Source organism: Cucurbita pepo, chromosome 3 (assembly GCF_057944985.1).
Source record: "Cucurbita pepo subsp. pepo isolate OVF chromosome 3, ASM5794498v1, whole genome shotgun sequence".
In the NCBI taxonomy this organism is placed as follows: Eukaryota; Viridiplantae; Streptophyta; class Magnoliopsida; order Cucurbitales; family Cucurbitaceae; genus Cucurbita; species Cucurbita pepo.
Genome location: NC_141800.1, coordinates 13258778 through 13275520, shown reverse-complemented (window position 1 = coordinate 13275520; position 16743 = coordinate 13258778). Strand labels below are relative to the sequence as shown.

General features: G+C 36.3%; 3 protein-coding genes across 3 annotated transcripts; 2 read left to right on the top strand and 1 right to left on the bottom strand.

Moving 5' to 3' along the window:
- Positions 1-779: 779 nt before the first annotated feature.
- Positions 780-6685, bottom strand: LOC111790353 (protein SHOU4-like). Its single transcript, XM_023671229.2, has 5 exons — positions 6361-6685; positions 4538-5506; positions 4160-4315; positions 2128-2339; positions 780-1259 (listed from the first exon to the last, which is right to left on the bottom strand). The coding sequence occupies exons 2-5, from the start codon at positions 5423-5425 to the stop codon at positions 1067-1069; spliced, it is 1449 nt and encodes a 482-aa protein (XP_023526997.1). The 5' UTR covers positions 5426-5506; positions 6361-6685; the 3' UTR covers positions 780-1066.
- Positions 6686-8354: 1669 nt separating this feature from the next.
- YLMG1-2 (YGGT family protein) lies at positions 8355-9475 on the top strand. Its single transcript, XM_023671259.2, has 2 exons — positions 8355-9184; positions 9273-9475. Exon 1 carries the CDS (start codon positions 8396-8398, stop codon positions 9101-9103), a length of 708 nt encoding a protein of 235 aa, XP_023527027.2. The 5' UTR covers positions 8355-8395; the 3' UTR covers positions 9104-9184; positions 9273-9475.
- Positions 9476-13520: 4045 nt separating this feature from the next.
- LOC147793274 (uncharacterized) lies at positions 13521-15622 on the top strand. The gene is made up of 3 exons (XM_087121896.1): positions 13521-13980; positions 14059-14187; positions 15269-15622. Exons 1-2 carry the CDS (start codon positions 13590-13592, stop codon positions 14145-14147), a joined length of 480 nt encoding a protein of 159 aa, XP_086978022.1. The 5' UTR covers positions 13521-13589; the 3' UTR covers positions 14148-14187; positions 15269-15622.
- The last annotated feature ends 1121 nt before the right edge of the window (positions 15623-16743 follow it).

Sequence of the window (16743 nt, the reverse complement as noted above, 5' to 3'; positions counted from 1 at the left end):
CAATGATTTAATCACACATTATTCCAATTTTAAATTTTTTATAATTTAAAATATTATAGTTGTTAAACTTTTTCTATTTTAATAACAAATAAAAAGGTGTATGAAAATAATTTATAGAAAATAAAATTGTGCTCAAACCAACATTTTCAATCAATAAAAATAATTTAAATTCAGATCAGGAACTTAATGGACAAAAAAAAATGCACAATTAAAATTCATATTCATGATCTACCATGAACAACCCCTTTCCAAACGGTAGATTTTGTTATAGAACTCGAGCCCGACACTAGGCCTATTTCCAAAGTCTCCTACCGCATAGCGCCAACCGAGCTAAAAGAACTCACGGCGCAACTACAAGAATTACTAGACAAAGGTTTCATCCATCCTAGTATATCTCCTTGGATTGGCGACTTACCCATTCAGTGACTTTGGCACTAGACGTTCCAAAAATGGGGTACTATTAGGTCGAGTGAATTCAATAATAGACGCCTGTTGGCATTCCAGCCTTCCTTCTCCTTTCAGGGCCTACCCGAAAGAGAATTCAGTGTTTCTTGGTCGTGAATATCTGAATAGGACGAACCGCCCCGTGGTTTGCTTCGGAACAAAACAATTAGAATTAGGCTCGTTGCGTCAGTGTTACTTGTCAAGAATCTAAAGACAATAACATGACCGATACTAAATTAACTTACGTGAACATAACTTTTGAAGGTAACCGAAGCATGACCTAAATAGTTAAGATATATATTCTCGAGCGATATAAAGACTATAAAAGAGCAGCATTGGCATGGCAAAAATACTTGCATTTCTTCACATAAGACTACCAGTCAGTCAGCTCAAGATTCAATGTGTTTCTTCTTCATACAAAAACAAACCCAACAATGTAATTTCAAGCTCTAAGAAGATATAAAGGGAATATGAATACAAACTATACATCAAGCCAAGAGAAGTGGGGAGCAGAAGAAAAAATGCCTAATGTCTTCTTTGGTTGTTCAGTGGATGCACCAACACCATCAAAATATTGTTCAAGAAACCGTAATACCTCAACAAGTTTCTTATGCACATATCACTACACAGGAATGACATCGACTTTTGACGAGTCCTCGCATCTGAGGACGATACCGTCAAGGCTAGCTGGAAAAATGAACTTGCCCCATTGGCATCCTGTGGTCAATGGTTCGGGTGGGGGGACGATCATAAGCACATTGTCGTTTCTCTGAACAACTCCCATCACGCTAACCGTGCTACCCTCCTTTATGTACCTGCATTTGATAGTAACAGTAACACACTAGTCTGAATAACCATTATCCTTAAAAATCAATAGGCCTAATCTGTTAGTGAATATCAGGTATAGGAAATGTGAAACTTTCTAATAAATAAACGTTTCAGTCGTTGAACGTTCTATCTTAAGTTTAGATAACAGTACCCCTGTATAAGATATTGGCTGGTTTGGCTGTTTAACCATTCTCTCACAATCTTCAAAAGATGAGCTAATAGGTTTGAGGAGAATGAAACATTCTTTATAAGGGTGGAAATCTCTTCCTCGCATACGCGTTTTAAAACCTTGAGGGGAAACCTAAAAGGAAAAGCGCAAAGAGGACAATATTTGGATGCGGTGGACTTGGGCTGTTACAAATAGTATCAGAGTCAGACACTAGGAGATGTGCTAGCAAGGAGGCTGAGCCTTGAAGGGAGGTGGACACGAGAAGGTGTGCCAGCAAGGACATTGGGCCCCAGAGGGGGGTGGATTGGGGGTCCCACATCGATTGGAGAAGGGAACGAGTGCCACCGAGGACGCTGGACCCTGGAGGTGGGTGGATTGTGAGACCCCAGATCGGTTGGAGAGGAGAACGGAGCATTCTTTATAAGAATGTGGAAACCTCCCTCCAGCAAACGCGTTTTAAAAATCTTGAGGGGAAGCTCGAAAGGAAAAGCCCAGACAATATTTGCTAGAAGTGGAACTTGGGCCCGGGTGAAGCAAAACTGAGTCATAATATAAAAGCTTGTAATGGGCAACAACTATTGAAATACAGTGGTAGGAAAGAAAGCAAGGGATAACAACCATGAGTTTACTGAACCCTGAGGCTATTCAAGGAGTCTACATGTAAGAGAAGAACAAAAGTTGCTTACCCTTCTTTTAACCGCATTACACGATCATCGCTTGAAAGATTCCTCCTTCCGAGCCATCGAACGAACTCTGGAGATAAGTCTTTGTTTGATGGATTAACATCAACAACAAAAGAGTCATCAACATAAGGAGTCACCCTAGCACCATAACCAGTCTTAACCAAGGCTCTCAATCCGGACTGAAAATCCGAGATGTAAAAGTCCACGACGTGTCTCTATGGAAGAAAAACATAAGAACAACATAAATTTTCTGATATTGATCTTGAAGTTTAAGTATAGAACAGATTCATGAAATTAAAATATTATCATTCATATAATTATAGCATTTCTAAAGTTGGCTTGGATCTTGCTCCAAAAGAAAGATTTTCACTTTTCTGGATTTTTTTCCCCCAATGATCTTCTCTGGTGTTGAGGATAAAAGCGTTTATACATGAAAGAAATCCATTTTTGGTGTGAGATCTCACGTCGGTTGGGGAGGAGAACAAAGCATTCATTATAAGGGTGTGGAAACCTCTCCCTAGCAGACGAGTTTTAAAAACCTTGAGGAGAAGCCCAACGAGGGAAGTATCTGTTAGCAGTGGACTTGGGCCGTTACACTCAGGTTTCAAGATCATTAACGTTGTTGCCAAGTTCACGATCTCAAAATAAAGAGGGGCATGCCATACCTTCTGTCAATAGGTAAGCTGTTGTTAGAGATGTGAAGATGAGGGAATAGAGAGGAAAGTTGAATACCTTTCAAATATCCTTTCAAATCTAGAATCTTACCGGTGATGGTGACCCATTGGCATTCATAATTTTCAGTTTGAAGATGTAACCGTACAAGTCCAAGTCCAAACCCACCGCTAACAAATATTATCCGCTTTAGCCCGTTACGTATTGTCATCAGCCTCATGGTTTTAAAACGCGTCTGCTAGGGAGAAGTTTCTACACCCTTATAAGAAATGTTTCGTTCTCATCTTATCTCATAATCCACCCACTTGGGGACCAGTGTCCTCGCTGGCACACCTCCCGATGTTTGGCTCTAATACCATTTATTACAGTCCAAGCCCACCACTAATAGACATTATCCGCTTTAGCTCGTTACGTATCGCCATCAGTCTTACGGTTTTAAAATGCGTCTTCTAGAGAGAGGTTTTCACACCCTTATAAGGAATGCTTCGTTTCCCTCTCCAACCGATGTGGGATCACAGAAGATTAATTTAGCATTCTTGAGTAAAGCTTTTGCCAACTCCATTCATTATTTCATGTCAAGGAGAATACAACCGATGCGAAATCTTCAATCCCCTTCGGTTAAAAACTTAGAACCTAGAAGACAAACATTCTACGTTTCGTAAGATAACCAAGCCCAAGACTTTCCCGACTCAGAACGAGCTACGTTTTTCATAACCAGCAATATAAAAAATGCCTTCTTGCTTGAAACCTTCCCAAAAGAGATCGTTCGAAGTCGTTCTGAGATGGAAGTGCAAGTTTCAGAAGGATAAAGTGTAATTATCAACCAAGTTATTAATCAGATTCTCATTAAAAGGAAAAGGGAAAAGAGTACTTGTAGTTGTCCTTTGTGTTCTTACTCTTACCAATTGGAGCCTCTTTTTGGTCTGATCTTATGGCTATCTTTCGTATGGCCGTCACTTTCATAACTTAATTCGGTTCGATGAAAGTTCATTTTCCATCAAAGAAACCAGTTAAAGCAAACCATGTGTTGCAACTTGTAATTGTACTCCACTTGGATTTGCTAATTCCAAAGGATTCGTTCCGTTCGATTCTTAACACCGTCATTTCGAATATTTGAAAACCGCGTTCATCAGCCATGGGTCCATCAGGGCTTCAAAGTCCAAACCATTTTACTAGCCAACATAACCAATGTGTGCATGATTGTGACAACTATCCATTATTAAGTATCCTCCATATACTTTAGAATCAAAGGGATCGCCAAACAGAAATAAAAAACACTAAGAAAAGACTAGTATTATATGAAATCAAGGAATGAAGAAAAGTCAACAACCGAACGTATTTGATCGCTTAATAGGCATATTACCTCCGATGATCTCAGTCCCCATGTGAATCGGCGATGTCCAGGATTTGCAGGCTTCGAACCCCACCCTCGATACTCATATAAACTTGTAGATGTATAGACGCATCTAGGAACCTTACGGAAGGATGACTCGAGAGGCACATTGCCACATGTAACAACCTGCAGAATTCGAGAGGTACTATGGCATCAATAAAATCGAAGTTCCGGTAATATTTATGGCATATTGTCACCGAAAATTTACATTTCAACAGGAGTATAGCTCACGAACCATATTTATTAATAGTTAAATGAATCAAAGGCCAGAAAAATACTTCAATGCAATCAAGAGTACTAATTAGCTATTATCACCACTATGAAACCACACTTTGTTAGGCTACATACCCCAGAAACTTTGACATATTGGCCGTTTTTTGCAGTACGAAGTTCGGCATCAGGATTCTGAGAAATGAAACCGATAAGAGCTCGCTTTCCGTAACAGCTGTTCCAAGTAAATATTGCAACAACTACTCCAAAGAGTAGAATTACAACAATGAGAAGAACAGGATTGTGAACTGCAGCAAGAATAAAACTACCAGCAATTAGCCCCATGACAAATATGAGAATCACAGACCACAATATTAATTTTGGGAAGCTCTTTCCAAAGGAATATTCATCATCTGGGCTAAGGGTGGTCACAGCCGGATTTTGTGATATTGAAGGGCCATTTATTTTCATTGAACCCATTGATTCCAAAGGACCAGACATTTTTTTAGGTGCCCCAGATGAGTTTAATGGACCAGAAGAAATGGGACCAGATGTTATGAGTCCAGTAGCAGGCAGAACTGAAGGAATAGGTCCAGAGTTTTGGCGTGTCACTCCGCCTGATTGAGGGCCAGATACTTTCTTTACAGGCTCCCCATGTTTGTTTAGTGGCCCAGAAGTCGACTTCTTGAACGAGGTTGAACTAGTCATCATGCCAGAAGAAATAGGACCAGAGGTGGTATAACCCGCCCGAGGGGCTGCATTTGGCATAATTGGTCCTGAATGAGTTGCACCACTAAACGATCCAGTCCTTGTAGGAGCAACATTGAGAGGTCCAGACTTCCTAGACTTCGAGCCATCCGTAGGAATATCAAACATTTTCCCCAATTCTCCAGACTTCTTAATATTGCCACCGGTGTAGGGCATTGCCACCGAACTCATCGTCGGAGTCTTTTCTTTGTGCTGCTCTGGCCTCCCCGAGACGAAGAGGCCATTGCTAAGTTGATGAGATGGGAATCTAGAACCCATCAATTAGCTCAAAGAATCTCAGGTGGACAGAAGCAAATTGTGAAGACAACTATTACAAGATCAAACTAGAAAGCAAGAGTCCTACAAGAACAAAACAATAGCATAAGAAAGAGAGAAAAAACACAGGAGAACCATTTCAATTACAAAAAGAAAAACATGGGGCCATAAATGCAGCAGATTCCATTTCAGCAGTGATAACAACAGAGATAATGAGTTTTCTATACACTTTTCTTCAAACAATGAACGCAACAATAAGCATAAGTTTACCCACTTCTTGAGAAAGAACGAGTCAATAAGATAATCTCTGGCAAAAAATTGTTCCAATCCATGGAAAGAACAGTAAGTTCATCAAGAAAACTAAAAATTAAGCAATGGAAAAGACTGTGAATGGCTAGGAGATCCGGTTATCACATTTATAGACCTTCTGCACCCGAAATCAAAGCTTGTTGCAAGATTTAAGCAGTTGAATATATCCAAGAACAAAAGAAAACTCGGCTTCAAATACATTTTCCTGGATCGAGTTAGCCAAAATTTCATCTCTCATAAGGTTAATTGCATCTTTTCCAACGACTTCAAATCTAGAAGCATAAGTAGGTAACAGATCCATAGCTCAAAGAGAAACCCAGAACAATTAATGAAATAAAACAGCCCACATTCTTCAAATTGAAGAAATCCAGAGAGTTCAAATCAAAGAAACGCAGTAAAACCATGGAAGGAATGTGAAACTGGCCGATTCCATAGCGGATTGCAATCGAACAAAAAATCCAAGAGTAACCCATTTCGGAATGAACCCATAAACAGTCAAAACTCAGCTAAAAAAGATCAAATAGGAAAACCCAGATCATGGAATCATTAGCAAGTGGTACGAAATTGGGGAAGATCTAGAAATATGAATGCGGATAAGGGGTGGATGATTGATTAAGAGTAGAAAGTACCTGTAAGAGACAAAAAAAAAAAGGAATGAGTGAGTGAATCAAAGGTATCGGAGGAAGTAATGGCGGTAGTGATTCAGGTGGGAAGGCGAGAGTGAGATCCCATTAGCATAGCAGAGGGTCATCTGTGGGTGTGTGTGTGTTTGAGTGTGTATAAAAGGAATTTCTCTCTCTTGAAAGAGCCGCAACAACTGGTAGGTTGTCTGGCCCGGCAAAAACCACCAAACGGAGTATAAAGGTCAAGCAAAACAACAATCCTATTTAACTATTCAGCTCGGAGGAGACATCCCACCTCTCCCTTTCTCTCTCTCTCTCTCTCTCTCTCTCCCTTTCTCTCTCTTATTTTATTTTATTTTGTCAATGGTTGATTTGGAATAAAAAAAATTATTGAAATTTTGGAGTTATATCAATTTAAATTCAAAAGCAAGTCGGTTTATGATCATTTTTTTTAATAATTTATATCCGATTGAGTTAAAAAAAAAAAAAAAAAAAAAAAAAAAAAAATCTTTTGAACCAAACTCGAAATTAAATTTACAAATCAATTTTATATTATTTAGTAATTAACAAATTATTTTTCATAATAATCTTGAAAAAGAGGACCGGAGTTGAATTGGGTTGTACTAACTCGACCTGTTGGACTCTTTAGACCATGAACCGGTCTCTATAGCTTGAGTTGGGTATTCCGAGTTTATTGGATAATTGGGTTTTTTTAGCCATATGAACGTGCAATTTTACTTTATTTTATTTAAAATTAATTCAAAATTGGGTGAATAATTCATTACTCCAAACCTAGAGGAAATTAATTAATTAATTAATTAATTAATTAATTAATTAATTAAAGGTAATTGATAAAATGGGATGTTTATATTGAAAGTTTAATATTTATTATAAAATGAAGAGAAAATTAGAGAGGAAGAAGAGCAGTCCACATCATCATCACATGTAGGCAACCACCAATGACACGGTTTCAATAGCTGTAACCAATGGATGTTTAATATATAACAGCCAGGTAAGATAATCCAAACTCTCCCTCTCCATTTATTCTTTCACTAAAAAACAATAAATTCAATTAAATTAATTACTTTCAATAAATTCTTACACACAAAATTCAAATTTCAACATCAAATAACAAAGAATTAAAATTTTAAAATTTATTAGATGTCAAAAAATAAAATAAACACATTTTTTGGGTCTAATTATATACCGTAAACTAATTGTAAATCAATAATTAAAGTTTAGTTGATTTAATCCGTCACGTGAAAAATAAAATCTACAAAAACAAAAGAATTTAATAATAATAATAAAAGAGGTGTTCGTGTTTTTAATATTTAGATGTGTTTGGCACGTTTAAAAATTAGATACCAATTAAAACTACTATTATAGTTATGAATTAAATAATGGGTTGAATCTCAACTATAAGTAATTAATTATCGTGTTTTTGGATATTGGAATAGAAAAAGGAAGAGAAAAAAATAATAATTCTAGATTGAACACAACTCTCCACGGTACGATATTGTCAACTTTGAGCATAAGTGATCGTAACTTTGTTTTGAGATTCACCAAAAGGCTGATAACAATGAAGAGAGTATTATTTGATTATAAACCTACAAACATTCCCTAAATTAGCCAATGTGGGACTTTCATCATAAAAATTTAAGAATATTTAACGTTTGTGATGAGTTATTTATAATTGATATTTAAACTTTATGAAATTTTAATTATTAATATTATATGGAGATAATAAAACCTTTTAAAATAATTAAAAAGAAATCCAACAATCCAACCTAACCCAACTCAGGGTTAAGTTGAGTTGAATTGTCCAACCCAAATCGAAAATAGAGGGTTAAATTGAGTTGATCGGGTCACCAATTCAAAGTGATGAATGGGTTGCAAAATCTTTTTAATTTAGAAAATATAAAAAAGAATTATGAATTTAAATTTTAAATTAGGTTATTATTTTTATTTCCACATTATCTTCCCCCTTCACATTTCTGCGTCCGCGGCCTCAATTTTGCCGATAAACAAACCACACCCAACTATGGCGTCTTCCCTAATCGCTTCTCAAGCTCTGCCCCTCCGACGCCCCGTTCTCCCGCCGAAGCTCCACCCTTCTATTGCCATTTCTTCCCACTCCTTCAACCGCCCACTACCTTCTCCGCTCCCCCTCCGTTTCTGCACCGCCAACTCTCCAAATCACGGCCTTAGGGTTTTAGCTTCCTCATCGCCTTCTGCTTATTCACCAAAACTTTCCAATCAATCAGAAGAAATTCCGATTGGATCTCTCCTTACCGGTCCGACCCGGGTACTTGCTACTATTCTATCTATATCCTTAACATTTTCGACCTTGATTGTCAAACTGGTTCAGAATGTTTGGCCGAGTTTGATTGCCCAATGTCTCGTAAATCCATGTACTGGGCTCGGTGCCTTCCAGCCGGCTGGCTCTTTGTTCTTCGCTGCACTAGTCGACCGCCCTGGCGGAAATCTCAACACGCCTTTGACGGTGGTGGCTGCGGGGTTGGCCAAGTGGCTGGATATTTACAGTGGGGTTCTGCTGGTTAGGGTTTTGCTGAGTTGGTTCCCCAATATCCCTTGGGACCGGCAGCCACTCTCTGCAATTCGTGATCTCTGTGATCCGTACTTGAACCTGTTCCGGAATATAATCCCTCCAATATTCGACACCCTGGATGTTAGCCCACTTTTGGCTTTTGCTGTTCTGGGCACATTAGGGTCAATTCTGAAAAAGTAGCAGGGGCATGTATTGAAGGAGGCTACGAGTGGATTTGGTTGGTTGGTTGGTTGGTTAGTGGCGGAATTTACGACGAGTAAGGTATAATTCAATTCATCAAAATTTGGATTTGAGTTTTGGGGTTTTGGATATATCGTAATTTGCTTTTATTTCTGTTTTTCTTCTTCAGGGGATTTGAATTTGCGAGACATGATTGTAAATTTTAGTTAAAACAGTTGAATTTTGACAGCTTTTAATGAAGCATTTGTTCGATGAGGTTATCGTTTCGGTTTATGTAATCTCCGTTTCAGACTTAGAAAAGGATGGTATATTTGAATTTGTTTGCTCGGCATAAATTATCATCTGCTGTGGTACTTTTCAGCAGTTTTACTACCCAGCCTTTTGCATACAGCTTGCTGAATGATTTAACACTGCTCCGATTACTATCTTTGCTATGTTTATGTTATAAGAATAATATATGGGCTAAGAATATAAAGGTGGTAATCAAGTTAGTGCCATTTGGAATGACTTTCAAAGTACTTAAAAACTGTACTTAGAAAGTTTCTAGCGCTCCTTTACACCACTGTATTAGTAGAAGCTAGAACACCCAAATTGAATTGTATCTCGAGCTGAGTAAAGGTCTTTTATCTATTTCCTATGAATGAGCCTGTTTTCATTACACCAATGGGTATGGTTAGCCACAGAACTCAAAGTATGCTTACCTGCTAATATGGGCGCACAGTGAATTGATTAGTTGTTAGAGTTGATAGGTTTCGAATTTGATCCGAAGCAAATATGGCATTTTTTAAGTCTTCCTGTTTTTTTCTCCTGGGGAGGAAGGGATTGACTCGTTTCTTCCAGAGAGACATAATATCGACACGGGATATGGTGTGATTGAATATTATAGAAAGAGATTGTTTAATTATATGATTTCGTTGAATGGTACTGGTCTTTGTATGGTTTGTGCAGATAGATTTTTGCCATCATTCTTAGATGGTGAGGAGGTCAAAACTAAAAGTGCATGCCAGTACAAGTATTCCATCTTTGAACGCATCTGGTATTTGATTATTGTGTTACAGGTGGATTCTGGCTGTACCCATATTGAGATTTCTTAATAAGCTGTCGATGAGTTGGTTGAATTTTACATATAATTTATATGTATGCTCTTCAGCTTCCTGAAACCAAGTTGCTTGATCTACTGTGTGTTATAAGAATTAAGAAATATCTTTTACCTCTGGACAGGTAGAATATTTCTGAAATAGACAGATTCCAGAATGAAACCTACCGAAGTTGCTTGATTCTTCTCAGGTGTGAATGATTTGATGAATGGAATTTGTGATTTTGCGTGTACTTGTTTGTTTGTTTGGTGTGTGTATGAGAGACAAGCTGGATGCTTTCTAATTGGTAATCCTCGTTCATTCCTGACGTTGATTGTTGAGGATTATTGGGAGTGAGTCCCACATTGGCTAGTTTAGGGGTTGATCGTGGGTTTATAAGGAAGGCATAGATCTCTATTGGCACGAGGTCTTTTCGAGAAGACGAAAGCATAGCCATGTGAGCTTATGCTCAAAGTGGGATAATATGAACAATATCCTATCATTGTGGAGATCCGTGATTCCTGACTCAAAATCCCATTGAATTTAGGAACCCAATCCCACACGGAGTAATTAGTAAGAAAGATGAAAAAAAAAAAACAGGAGGAGGGTGTTTTTGTTTTGGTTTGGTTTTATTCATAACTCTTTTTAGGGGTGGTTCGAAAGCGGCTCGATAGAGCCTATTTCTCTCCCTTCCTCCCAATGTAGGGTCGGTACTCTTTAAAGAGCATGTCATGTAGGGTCGGTTTTCTTTAAAGAGTATGTTGTAATTATTTTGAATCATTCAAATTCATACTCTTTAACGAGTTTGTCGTAATCATTTAAAACTCTTGAGTGGGGCTTCTAATTTCTGTAGATTCTAATTTATGCCTTAGATTGTGTTTAGTATTTGTTTTTCCCATTTGAATCCCCAAGTTAAAATGATAATACTCTTTTAGTTTTTGAAAGTTATCCTTCTTTTGATATTTGTTTGCTATAGTTTTTTAGGAATGTTCCAAAATTTGAAATTATTTTTTTTTTCAAAAAGACTGAGTGAAAACTAAAAATCAGTTTTAAATTTTAGAGATTTGAATAAGAATTTTACTTATTATGGATTAATCATTGGCATGACCCTTGAAAGTGGGCTTCAAATTCTATAAAATGGGTAAAAATCGACCACAAAGTTTAATAACTTATCTACTTATTATTGTTGATTTTCTTGTTGTTCTCTCTTTTTCGACAACAATTGATATTCTACATAAATTTTGTTTAAATAGTTTAAAGTCATAAACCCATTTGAATGATATTAATTGAAACCAAAAACTCATCTAATTTCCATCAACAAAAGTAACAAAAAAATATATATATATATTATGAATCGACAATTTTGTATCATTTTACTATATACATTTACGAGCGATCAGATGCTCAAATAGTAGCATAAAGTTCAGAGTAAATCCCGACATAAAGTTCAGAGTAAATCCCGTGGAACTTACAAGTAATTTGCTTATTGCATATTTTATATTCACCCATTTCTCCCTTCTTTTGTTTATAGACGAGTTGGAAGAGTGTTTAAGAACTGCATTGTCATAGAGGGGAGCATTTCGAAACGTCAATCCATCTTTATAATGAGTCATTTGTATTTTGATTTCTAAGTATATCTCCGAAGCGTCAATCCATCTTTATAATGAGTCATTTGTATTTTGATTTCTAAGTATATCTCAAACCCAAGTTATAATAAATTTAAGTTGTTCCAAGATTTTTTTTTACATTTAATTTTAGTGTTTTTATTATGTCTTTATTTCTATTTAAATTTCACCAGATTTTCATCTTTTATTTATTTTCATATTAAATTTTTTAGTCTCGATTCGAGATTCAAAACTTTGAGAGTAAACTCGAAAGAGAAATATAGAAAGAACAATATCTACTAGTGGTGGGTTTGGACCTCTCTCGAACGTAATACTCTATTCTTCGTTTTGTTTGCCATGAGCGTACCCAAATCATCAATTTCTATTCCTCCAATCTATGATGGTTCTACCAGTTTTGAGTCTAGTGGAACGGACCTAAGGGCACCGAACCCTTCCTCATCCTTCAAATCCAAAACACAACACCAATTTGGAAGCATTTTCATACAATAGTTGAAAATGTTATTCAAGACCAAAATTAAAGTATTATAAATTTCGTACGTATAATATACACTTTAATACCGCTACATAACTCACACTTAAATGTCATTCATTTTTAAAAATTTCGAAATTTTATTAAGATTCTTAGAGGGCGATTCTTAAATTGGTACAAAAGGAAAAAAAAGAATTGTTTGGAATGCCTCAAAGAACTTAGGAATAGCTCACACGTGTCTCTACCTCGACCGCTACATCCAACTCTACCTAAAAATAAAATTGAAGTAGCAAGGATGCATATATAAAATATACTCAATAAACAGCTTGCTCGTAGTTTATAATTTATTAATGGGTTTATTAATCTTAGTTAATTCGTTCCGTATCTTATTCTCATTTGAAGTACATTCCCTAATATAGACACTTCATCTTAATATTGTCCCGTGCAAATATCTTTCTTAGGAAGGACAATCCAAAAGACGCTAGAAACTAGCATGAATCTCAGAGTGAATAAAAAATAGAGAACATAGGATATCTTGACCGTCTGTCTCCCTAAAGATAATATAGACAATATTGTCAATTTTATTTTAAATCCTATTAAAACTAATTTACTTTTTGAAATCTAATATATTTATATATATAGCAATTATGTTAAAAAAAAACAAGAAAAAAAAAACATCATTTTATTAGGAAAGATATGCAATCCAAGCAAATATCATAATTTAATTTTTCAATCAATTTCTAAATATAATACTATATTCAAATGCATCATAAATATAAACTTACTAAAAAAAAACATTTTAATTCTATTACAAAACCTACTAATCAAAATTTTAAAATATGAAATTTTATTAAAAATAATTAAAATGCACTATGTAGTATGATTTTAATATAAATCACATATTTTAAATAATCAATCAATTAATTTAAAACAATTTAAATCATAATAGTTTAAATAAAAATATACATGGGTTTTGAATAATTTGAAATTTTTGGCCATTTTAGACGTATATAATTTAATTTGAAATCAAATATATTTTTTTAATACAATTTAAAATAAGGAAATATAAATAAGAATTATTTTCCTTAAATAAATAAAAATTCCTTTCCCATACCATAATTAGACGCCCACTGATTTTAATAATTAATTACCATTTAATTTTTGCTTCCTAGATCGATGCACAGTCATCTGACACGTGTCATTGCGACGCTATATATTATCATTTCCGGTCGGTTATTTTAGAATTAAATTAAATTAGCTTTTTCTCCATCTGTTTCTCCTTCCTTCCTTCCTTCCGTTTCTCTGCAAAAATCCTTATGTCTCTCTCTCTCTCCAAATCCCGATCCCTAACCCTAACCCTAACCCTAAATCTTCTTCGTCCTCGTCTATCTCCCCTTCAATCTCTCGACCGCCGTACGTTCTCCTCCTCTCCCGACAACGATCTCACCGACCTCTCTGAATCTCCTTCCTCTGATCCCCTGCTCCGGAACCTTGAGGACGCTATTCAACGGATCCTTGTTCGCCGGTCGGCTCCTGACTGGCTCCCCTTCGTTCCCGGTGCTTCATATTGGGTTCCCTTGCCTTCTACTTCCCATTTGCCTCCCATCGCCAACCTTCTTCACAACTTCGCTAACCCTCTCTCTCCAGAGCAATCCTTGTCTACCACTACCGTCCGTGGCTGGCCTTCTTCTCATTTCTTCATTCAAGGTATTGCTCTTCTTTTGTTGCATTTTCATTTTGAATTTATTCTTTTTTTTTATGTATATATAATTTTCTTCATGATAGGTGCCCATCTGCCTTCTCTTGAGCCGGAGGTTGAGACCAATTCGGCTGAATGTGAGGCTTCCCAACACTCTGACCACGAGGAAACCTGAGAGCTTTCTGCTTTCCCTAATAAATTGGCAGCTGATCTGGGTTCGTGCTTATTATTTCTTATATTAAATTCGTTTCTGCCGTTATGATGAAGTCTCAATTATATATTATCTTACCTCATGACTTATTTATATACATAGATTGAGGGTTTTTAAATCAAAGAATTAACTTGAAAGTTCCTTTGATGTGGGTTAATATATATAAACTTAACACCCTTCGGATTGTCAAGTATTCTACTCTCGTTTGATAACGTATTCTACTCCCTTTTCTCTCACTCCATATTGTAATGAGAAACATAGTTGTCGTCTCAAACAGTGATAACACATTGTAACCCATATGATGGATTCCAAATTAATGAACTAGGAGGGAGGGCCGGAAAGTATTCTAGAGATTGATATATGTGGGAGTGATTTCCAAAATTGTTGTTTGCATCGCTTTATGGTGAGGAAGATAAGTTTTCAACTTCTAACGCTTTAGTGTGCAGCTTGTGTGGTGGTGTTTAAAACCTTGTGTAATTATTGGAAGATCATTCTTTTGTATCTTTGTTTGGGGTACCCTCTACTCGATCCTTAGCCTGTTTCCTTTCCTCTTTTGATTATTTATACTCGTTTCTTAAAAAATTGTGGTTTACATATTTTGGTCGAAGAAACTATTCATATTGCGAGTGCAACGGTGTGAGCTTTTGAAGAATTTTTTTTTTTTCAAGTTGGTCCGGGCGTCTATTGTAAGTTGTTCTTTATGTTTCAAAATTAGGGAAACGATAGTTAGAAATTCCATGGCAACACATAACTGGTGGTTCTTAAATCGGCGAGTGAAGAATGTTCTCAATTTTTCTCTGTTGGAAATTATATTGTATTGTAATTTACGGAATTAGTTTTTGCATTCTTCATTGTGGTTGGAAATTTCTAGTGTTCTGGAAGGATTTCATAATCTGAGGTATGCATCCTTTGGTGCTAAGCTTGCACCATTCATGATTATGTCGTGAATGTAAATTGCTTTCTAATCTTTGACTCAGCCCATGATTTTGATTGGGAGAGAGTTTGGAAGGAATTTAAACTTCCAAGGTTCATTTATTGGTCATTAATTGAGATGTTATTAACGTGCTCTGCACAACTATTTGCAGCTCGACCTGCCTTGTAAAACTGATGTATAGAAGAGAAGACAACCAATAACTGATTAGCAAGATGGCCGAGCGAGGGGGAGGGGCTTGTATAGATGTCAGCTGGCCCAGCTGAGCGTTCTTCATCAAATGTCTCTTTGTCCGTCATTGCCAAAGTACACATAATATCTACTAGCAGCAGTATATCTTGAATTTTATCACATATGTATACTGTTTTCCGACCTTTGCTTTTAAATGTTTTTCCTTTTGGATAATTTGGTTCTTCCAAGTATTCACAGGTGTGTTGTATATTTTGTTTCTTATATGTTGTAATTTAAATCTAAATATTGGAAAAAACATGATTCTTTCCAACCCCAATTTCAGATTAGAACATGAAACATAGTGGGTGGAGTAGCTTAATTTGAGATTTGGAAATTAGCAGTTGCTTAGGCTATTTTAGATTAGGTTAGATTAGGTTAGGTTTATCCTAATTTGGTTTGGATAGACTACATAAATTTGTCAACACAAATTAAAGCTCTCCCAAGTCTATTAGCCAAAGCAAACATCATTATTCTGATCAGAACAAAGCATCGTTTTGAGAAGATAGAAAAGAGTTGACAGCTTGGGTTGGAAGAAAAGTTCGAAGCTATTGCAAGCAAGGTCTTCCCAGGAAGATCTATTGTATTTATTTTGTGTGTGAATGCAGTCAAAGATAAAGTCTGATGAAGACTTGCAGTAGTTGTGATTTGTGAAAAGGGAAGGCAAGAATCTTTGGGTGTATAGACGGGGAAGGTGCAAGTGGGTGCAATTTTCTTCGGTAGCCTAGTGGAGTTGACAGGGAGAGTCTCTCATAGCGTAGATGATACGTTCTTTACCTACAGAGCTGTAATCTATGCTTCTCGAAAGGTAAAGATGATCTTCTAATCCGATTAATTTTTTGAACCAATAAACAAATAAATCAATCAAAGATCTGTCTCATGGGCTTTCACATGAATTGCTGCATTCATCTATAAAATAATTGAGCATCCTTTGCTGCAGGAGACAACTTTTTTTTGAGAAGTCTAAGCGGAAGATCAATTTATTATGGGGGTTGAGAAGTCTAAGCACATGCTAGGCTCTCCTTTGTATACTCCAAAAGAGGAAAGAGTGCTATCAAGAAGCTCATGAGACTGAGTCAAGGAGCGTAGCTACCAGTCTTAAAGGGGCATAACCCCAAGCAAGCAAGACGAATTGATCCCGTTGACATAGTTAACCCATTATATGGTCTTGACACCAATGCCCGAGAAGTTGCAACATAAATATGGGAGTCAACTCGTTGATTTACATGTACATTGTTGGACACTACTTCGTTTTCAAAATATAGGAGTGTCATTTTTGTAAATAAATTTTCTATTTAAGATATATCACCTACGTATGGACACTACTTTGTTTTCATTACGAATATAAATATCATAACGTGTTGGATAAAGTTTTACATCGGTGTAAGATCTTTTCTTTTC